General features: G+C 36.8%; 1 protein-coding gene across 1 annotated transcript; it reads left to right on the plus strand.

The window, feature by feature from the left end:
• Positions 1–269: 269 nt before the first annotated feature.
• On the plus strand, positions 270–7,728 carry gba3 (glucosidase, beta, acid 3). The gene is made up of 5 exons (XM_088919844.1): positions 270–345; positions 2,007–2,231; positions 3,753–4,555; positions 5,324–5,447; positions 7,516–7,728. Exons 1-5 carry the CDS (start codon positions 270–272, stop codon positions 7,722–7,724), a joined length of 1,437 nt encoding a protein of 478 aa, XP_088775970.1. The 3' UTR covers positions 7,725–7,728.
• Positions 7,729–9,110: the final 1,382 nt, after the last annotated feature.

The following is a 9,110-nucleotide window of genomic DNA, read 5'->3' on the forward strand; positions in this document are numbered from 1 at the left end:
CAGCTCATTGCAACTGGGTAATGGTTTCCCAAAGCAGAATGAAGTGCTGAACAAGATACGTAACGGTAGTAAAATGTCTCTGTGCTTTGTGGTTTATATGAGTTATAAGAAATACTTTAACTGTTGCTGACATTTGCTGCCGAGGTCTGAAACCGCATGGGAATTTCATTTAGACGTAGGCATGCTTACGAACAAGCACGTTTTTACATTTGATGAAATTTGACAAAGATATAGATCTACAGCGGATATAAATAAATCTGGTGGTAATCATGTCTGTCAGTAAAGAAACCCAGTTTCCCGAAAACTTTGCCTGGGGGGCAGCAACTGCAGCCTATCAGGTAGAAGGTAAGTGCCTCTTTTTCAAATTCAATTATTTTCCTGTATGGATCAGGCCATCTGTAAAACTCTCACGTTTCTTTAAATCTGAGGATACTTATTTGTTTGATTTTCTAAACTAGTCTGACTCTGTAAGAGCACATTGTATTAGCGTGTCATACAACATTCCTGAAGTCCAGAATGTGCCCTACAGTCAAAATAAAACTGAATTATTAACTGCTTTTATCATTATATCACTTTCATCACCAACTGTTAAGTGTAATATCAATATTTTAACATATCACAATGCCCATGTGATTTTCATCGCTCCTAGTCAAACTTGTTTGTAATATAACTGAACACTGCAGCATAACTGAGTAAAAACAAGACTATAGCATCACCAGCTCAGCAGGCTCCAATAAATCTCCCAAGAAAACACCATTTTAATTTTATTTCAGCATTCTTTTTCTTTTTAACATTTTACCAATTATATTTTATATTTCATGTGTTGATTTTGTATTAGTCTGATTAGTGTTATTTATTAATATTATTTACTAATATCATTTCTTATTAGTGTTATGTACTTAACCATTGGGCTTTGGAGCAGTGATAATAGTGCCTCACAGATAATAATTCCTCACAGTCACATCCCAGTAGCTTTTCTAGAATGTATTCTTTCTCAAATAGTTATAAAATAGATGTGTTGCTCAAATTACCAAATGCTGTGAAAAAAGTAAACAGAACTGACAAAGAAAGCACAGTATTTGTATACATTGATTTTTATTTAGAAAGTGAAGTCAGCCTTGCTTTGACCAAAGAATGCTGGAGTACTGAGCCAGCTCAGGAAATCAAACAATGTAACAAATTAACAACAGAGAATTAAGCTGTGGAGCTGCAGGAAACAGTTACAATATTTGGACTGTGTTCTCTGCAAGGGTGTTAAAACAACAAAGATTGAGGCGATTAATACACTAAACTAGAGAGCTACTGCAAAACTTTTTTTTTACTTATCATTGCAGCGTGAGATATAAGGAAAGGAATTCTACACACAACTGTTTTCAAGATTATTGATCCTAACAATCCTAACATGTAATGAAGTGGAAACTGTTTTGATGGTGTTAATAAATGGCTAAATGATAGCTAATGCACAGGAAAATCAAGTCAATCATGTCTCAGTCTTTCTTGTGCAGTCTTTCTTTATGCAGCTTTTCTGACCTAAACACATTTGAAAGGAGTGTGCTACATGCGAGTGCTGATAGCTCACAGTGATCCATAACCAAAGCTTTATTGATGCTGTATCATGACCTCAGTATAATGGCAACAGATTAAGGTTTGGATTAAATTATAATTATGACCCTTTACTGATATTCCAAATTACTACCCAAGGGCCGGATAGCTGGTTGCCTTTTTGATGAAGCAAGAAACTCCTGGCAGATGGAAAAGCCTCCATCAAATAGCTGGGATTTTCAAACTGCGATTATCGGATTAATGAATTCTTGATTTATTCCAGGCCCTTCTTGACTGAAGTCATGTTGCAAATTCTTCAGTTTTTCAATGAAACACAAAACAGATTTAAGCAACATTTAGATTTCTCCAGGAATCATATATATACATAAATCTGTATGTGTATTTTCCTTTTACTTAAATGAACTGTTATAATGTCTGATGTTGCATCTTTCTGCCTAAAACAGGAGGATGGGATCTGGATGGCAGAGGTCCCAGTATTTGGGACACTTTCTGCCATGGAAAAGGCCAGGTCTTTCAAGCGCAAACTGCCGATGTGGCTTGCAACAGTTATGAGCTTTGGGAGGCCGATCTGAAGTGTATAAAGGAGATAGGACTGACTCACTACCGCCTGTCCCTCTCGTGGTCACGGCTGCTTCCCGATGGAACAACACACCATATCAATCAGAAAGGTAAAGTGTATTTTTTTATTAGGGTGATTATTCTGACTATCGTTTATCTCACTGACCTCAGCCTTCACTCCTTTGACTTTGCTCGGTTGCCTGTGTCCCCTGTGTTTTTCTTAAGAAGTTGAAGTCACTGAAAGAGAGAGGACTCTATCCTGCAGTAAAGTATAGCTTCCCTCTCCAGTGTCTGTGAGAGAAGCCGCAAGCATTCCTTCTCGCCATCAGTCTGTCATTCGATAATTGCAGAGGATTTGAGGTTGTGTGCTGAAGTCAGTGAAGCTCAGCATCTGCAGTGCTGCCTCAAACATTCATAATTAACAATGTCAGTGTCTTCCTAGTGTGCTTCAGTACCTGAGGCGTTTATAATAACGACACATTCCTTACATTTTTTGTAACGTTTTTCAACCCAAAGGAACTCTACGTGTTTTATACACAGGATAAGACCCACTTCATCCCCATCTTAGGCACAGCAGCCATTATGTGCCAGCAGCCCCACTACACTGTCAGAAAATTTAGCTTTATGACAGATGATTTCCTGTCCTGGGCACAAGCCAGCAGTGATTGAATCACCATGTGATGCAGCAAGGAAGATTCTTCTGCCAGAATGCTAGCCCCTTACGTGTGAGAGCTGTAGAGCTGAACTCTACTAAGTGTCTTTCACAAATTCTATAGCCAACAAATATCAACACTTTTGTTTCATTCCATGGGAATTCACAGTATTTCAAAGACCTCCCTTACAAGTGTATTGGACACAATAAAAGAAAAACAACTCAGCTCCACACTTCTGTACAGTATTTCACATTTATGTAGCTTCTACCTAACAGCATGAAGAACCTTCCTCTGTGGTTCCCAGTCATAAATTATGTAGTGGCAGACCCAATTAGACTAGACAGCTACTGGTGTTTGTTTCCAATAACCTCTTCTGGGACCATTAAGATTTCCATCCCAAGAGTGTGGCTGGGTGAATTTGTGCCCTCTGTTGGCCAACATGGAGAAATGTTGCAAAGGAACAAGTAAAAGTTTATTCCATGCTGAAAAGAGAAAAAAAGAAAAACAATGTTTCTGCTGTAGAACCTTCTTCGGCCAAAACCGAGGAATGCTCAACAGCGAAAACTTTGTGGTTTTTTTCTTCTCTTTTCAGCATGGAATAAATCTTTACTTGTTCCTTTGCAGCCTACTGATGCAGCTACCTACTTGAACTACTGTGGAGAAATGTTTACAATATACACTGCAATATACATTTACCGTGCCTTACAAAAGCTTTTACCCCCTCACAATTATGTCCACTTTTTAATTACAAATAATGAATACACATTTTTGATGGGAATGTTTAAAAAATTGGAACTCTCAAGTTCACCACTTATAGGTAAAAGAAGTTAAATGTCCGCAAAACTTTTAAGAGAAAAATAAAACATTTTGAAAACTACAAGACATTGTATGCTTTATTGTCTGTTAGGAACAAACTCTTTGAGCTCTACGATGGTTTTAAGTTGGTGGAAATATAAATTACTTTCTTTTTTTTTCCAGGAGTTGATTACTATAACAAAATTGTCAATGACCTGTTGGCCAATAATGTCACTCCCATGGTGACCCTGTATCATTTTGACCTACCACAAGCACTTCAGGATAAGGATGGATGGAAATCTGAGCAGATTGTGGATGTCTTTGACAACTATGCAAAGTTTTGCTTCAGCACCTTTGGGGACAGAGTAAAGCTCTGGCTTACATTGAACGAGCCCTATGTTTGTGCCACTTTAGGATATGAAGATGGTAGTTTTGCGCCTGGAGTGAAAGATCCAGGACAATCTGTGTATCAGGTGGGCCACAACATGTTGAAGGCTCATGCTAAGGCGTGGCACAGCTATAACACCTTTTTTAGACAAGAACAGAAAGGCTTAGTATCTCTGGCTTTGAACAGTGACTGGGCAGAACATTGTGATCCAAATAATCCAGAGGATGTTGCAGCAACTGAAAGATATATGGCGTTCATGTTGGACTGGTTTGCCACTCCTGTCTTTGTGAACGGAGACTATCCGGTCATCATGAAAGCCCAGATTGAGGCCAGAAGCAAAATGCAAGGATTCCCCAGGTCTCGGTTACCAGAGTTCACAGAGGAGGAGAAGCACCAGATTAAGGGCACTGCAGACTTTTTCGCTTTAAACTACTACACTTCTCGCAAAGTGAAGTTTTCAAAAAGCCCTCCAGATAAAGTGAGTTTTGAGACCGATTTGGAGGCAGAAGGAAAAAAGGATCCATCATGGCCCATTTCTGGAGTTTCTTGGTTAGCAGTAGTTCCTTGGGGTCTGCGAAAGTTATTGAAGTACATTAAGGTAAATCTCACACTTTTTGAAGAGTTTAGCTGCTTCTGATGGATTTATGGAACAGCTTTGCAACATTTTTGCTGCAGCGCAAAGTTTGCTCCACTTTTTCTCTCCAATTAAGCGTCCTTAAATCCTACTGTTACATAAAAAATATTTTTGTTTTCCACATCTGTGTTTCTTTTATCATGATCATACTTTTATAACTCTGGTAGGAGCAAATTCTGCTCTGGAACAAAAGGCTTCGAAAGTCCCAGTCATTCTTTAAGCGAATATGGGGGCATGACTGATTGTTTGCTATTCGGTATTCAGTCAGTACATGTGCAAGAGAGAACATGCTCGTAGTTGCGTTCTCCAGCTCTCACCCACAAATGCAACATTTTTATTTCCCTTTAATTTTATTTCCATCTAATCTACTCATTACTGAGCTGAACTCAATTAATTTAACGGATCAAATGGAACTCCATTACATGTTAAGAAGCATGTGATGATAAAAACTTCCTAAACATCCTGTTAATGTAGGAACTGGAGTCTTCAATAACTGTCTAAAATATGATTGAGGCCTCATAATTTTGCTGTGAGCCTCAAATAGTATTTATATATAATGTTAAATGGAGGGTGGCATTGCATGTTTTATAGAGGTTAGCATTGCTGCCTTATAGTACTGGGACCTTGGGGTGCTAGCTGAGGTAGGGTCCAGCTCCCCCGTGACCCTGAATTAGACGAAGCGGTTGGACAATCGATGGATGGATGAAAAAAATAAACTTTTTTTTTTCATAGGACACATACAATAACCCACCTGTCTACATCACAGAAAATGGTTTCTGTCAGCTTGACCCTGCGCCCTTAGAAGACACCCAGCGCTGTACGTTCTACGAAGATACACTGCTAGAAGTTTTGAAAGGTACTGTATGAGGAATATCCCTGTTATTCCTCGCAAAGAGTTGACTGCTTTCTAGATAAAATTAGAACAGTTGTTAGAACAGTGCTAACAAGTTGAAAATAAACTCTGAAAAAAGGGGGAGGAGAGCTCAACAAATTAAAAATGGTGTGGTGGTTACATAGGTTGGAAGCAGAAAAATTTACTAAAACTGAGATTTGTTATCAAAATATAACCTGTTTATTGTTTCATAAAAATGGTAAAAGTTTGAAATTAATCCACTTTGTAATGCGCAGTCATTATGCTCTTTAATTTCTATTTTCTCAATAGTTTTGTGATATGAAACCTTGATTGTGTAGTTTTGATTAAACATCTTGATTTTTAATATTGAAAACTGAGTGATCTTTAGAGTATTTGGGAAACATGACCAGTACAGGTAACAGACAAGCAATGAAAATGGACAAGGTTGATATTACTTCTTTCAGGTTTTTGAAAGATATTGCATATTGCCTTTAGCAAGAGGACGTCTGGATTGAAAAGAATTATATAAGCTACAGCTAAAAAAAAAACTTTGGAAGCAGTCTTTTAGTGTGATTACACAGGTACAGCTCTGCTAGTTTCAGTAAATATGATTGAAATGAAGGGAGGTACAAGGAAATTGGGTCACTTTTTTGCTTGGGGTGAAGTCAAGGTTTAAAGAATCTGATTAATTTAGTTCTGGTTAAAAATTCTCACAAGAGAAAGTATTTGCAGCCCCTGAGAGATTGCGTTTAAATCCAAAATGGAAATATATTTTTTTCATGACCTCCTTTTATTCTGCTTTTTATCTAGCTATGAAATCTTTGAATATACAAAATGTACTCGGGGAGTTGTTTCACTTATTGACATACTAATACAGAGGTAACATAAAATACTTTTATTCAGTATTTATGGCACATAAATATATGGGCAATGAGCTACTAATATATAATGCCTTCATAATATAGCTTTTCGGTCATACTGTGCACAGATGTCTCTTTTTATTTCATCTAATAGTACCATTTATATCCCTACTTGTGTCAAATCTTTTGAAAAAATCTACTATCATTCTAATATGACACTTTAACCTCATTTTGTTTCTATTTCATGACTGTGATGTGGTACTACTATTGAAGTCCGGAGCTCAAACTGTATCCAGAAAATTTTTTGATTCACTAAAGATTTGTTCCAAGGCTATCTTTTATAATATACAGATATTTCCCACATTTAGCACAGTCTTGATTTCTCTGATATTCAAAAACTCATTTATACTACAGCTGATGAACTGATTACTACAGCTCTCTTTCTGCTAGTCCCCCACAGAATACATATGCAACACAACAGCCCAGAGTTTTCACTTACTGATTCATCATATATATCAATATACATTACTGCACTACTTGCTGCTATCTATTGAGCACTTGAATTCGTTTTTGAATTTTCACCTTCTGTCTTATATGTCTTTACCATTATAGTTACCAGACAGATCTCGGCATGGACATTATCATCAATAGATTCATATCTCTTGCCCAGATAATATTAGGTAGTAGAGGCTGAATGATAATTTTTATTTTTGTAACCACCTGATAATATTACTGTACATTGCAGTGTTTCCATATTTTGGTATTATGTTTCTGTGGAGATTCAAGAGACTATCAGTAGTTCTGTCATAAGTTGGGAACAAGATTAAAAACTTTTAGGAAGCTCAAACACTGTGCAGGTTTTGTTTTTAAAGTATTTGAAAATAAGCTGTTTTGCAACAATAATGTATGTTTAGCACATTTTTCTTCACAGCTCAAAGGTTTGTCTTATTTTTAAGGCGCTGTACTTTAAGAAGATAATATTGGAAATATACTGTTATATTTTAAAAGTTGGTACAGTAAATGTGTTTTGAGTATTTTCCTTTAAAGAATAATTTCATACTAAGATGTATTATTAGTTTTGTTTGCAGTACTTTATAACTATTATTTTGATGATGTATATGAATTTTTACACTACTCATCAGTAGTTCTACATAAATGACCTAAGAGTTTCCTTGCATGTTTTGCTCATGAACATGTTTTTTGTTTTTTAGCCATCCACCAAGACTGTGTTGATGTAAGAGGCTACTTTGCGTGGTCCCTGCTGGATAACTTTGAGTGGATCTATGGCTACAGTGTTCGATTTGGATTATTTCACGTTGACTTTACTCATCCAGAACTGACTCGCACAGTATACAAGTCAGGAAAAGAGTATTGTAAAATCATTTCAAGAAATGGCTTTCATACTGAAGAAGAAGGCTGAAGCTAGTCTGACATTATTTTTAATGTTGTAGGAAGTGCCAAAATAAACATACCTTCATCCTTTAGAAGGGTGTACAGTATGTTTTTCAGAACTGATGGGGCCTACTGCTGGATGATTTAAATAAGACATTAAAATGGTCCTCAAAATTTCCATCAGTTCATCTGCATCTTCTTTATTTCTGCTTCAGTAGATGCTCTCAGTTCATTTGAAAAACTTTCACCTCTGTACAAAACATAATTCTGTCAGTATATTCGTATATTTACAGTTTAGGCTTTTTGAATATTTCACGTTAATATATGATGTTTGATTTGACTTCAGCACACTTCTTCTTCAGAACATTTTCAATACAAGTGCAGCTAATAAGTGGCAAATCTGACTTATCCATCATCAGACAATTGTATGACATACAAAAACATACACGCACACTGTGATCGACATGCTAGGGGTCAAAATACTACTCTTAATTTTGTTTTGCTATTTTTTGTAGATCACAAATTGTGTTTCTTAGTTTCTTGTCACTGTCTCCTGCCATTCCAGCTGTTACCATGCAGAAGAAGTAGACTTTGAGAGTAAACTGCTACCTGTTGAGTTCAAAGGACTATCTTGGCCATTGCAGAAAACGATTAATGCTAGCACATTTTTTTTATATTTCAAAAAGATGGGGAGATGAATTTCACTTCCCCCACTTCATGAAGAATTTTAATTTATTTTTTAATATTATGTAATTTGGTTATATCCATATACAGTACATGTCAAGGCTTCACCTAATGAACAGGATTTATGTTCCCTTTGGTGGTGATGAACTGTTTTATACACAGAGGAGGTTTTCCTACCACTCTGAATGGTGGTGTATAATGTGTCAAAAGTCAGTAGGCAGCATCTGTACATTTGAAGGTGACTGGCAGTTTTGCATTTCATTAAAGATTTTGCCATGGTCCTTCTGTCAAAATGAATAATCATGATAATGTTGACTATCATTAACCACAGGGAACAGAGGTTACGCCCATAGAAATTACTTCATGATGGGGAATCATCCATATGGCTTTTGATACTGCAAATGCTTGACCTCACTGAATTTGTAACTGTTTCAGATTCTTCTTCCTTGTATCTTAGTGTTGGTAAGAAAAATCAGAGGTCTGTGGAAGAGGCCTCAACAAGCATTTAATTTCCCTATTAAACACTGAAGAAACAGAAAACTTCCCTTTTAGGAGCTCTGGAAGTGGAAAATGCTATCCAGTTATTAAGTATAGAAAGATTGCCCACAGGGTGTGAGTTGTAGGAAGCTAGCTCACTGCCTTAATGGACTAAAGCCCCACAGGTGATGCGATTTCTGTACTAGATGGCAGCCAGATTGATTGTTGGGCAAGAAAAAGCCAGGAATACAAT

The sequence above is a fragment of the Atractosteus spatula genome, chromosome 1 (genome assembly GCF_055471065.1).
Source record: "Atractosteus spatula isolate fAtrSpa1 chromosome 1, fAtrSpa1.hap1, whole genome shotgun sequence".
NCBI classification, from domain to species: Eukaryota; Metazoa; Chordata; class Actinopteri; order Semionotiformes; family Lepisosteidae; genus Atractosteus; species Atractosteus spatula.

Bases quoted from the DNA above. Each gene is read 5' to 3' on its own strand.
- gba3 (XM_088919844.1), top strand. From the start codon at position 270: ATGTCTGTCAGTAAAGAAACCCAGTTTCCCGAAAACTTTGCCTGGGGG. The intron at 2,232-3,752 runs GTAAAGTGTATT...TTTTTTTTCCAG, and splicing joins ACACCATATCAATCAGAAAG to GAGTTGATTACTATAACAAA. The intron at 4,556-5,323 runs GTAAATCTCACA...TTTTTTTCATAG, and splicing joins AGTTATTGAAGTACATTAAG to GACACATACAATAACCCACC.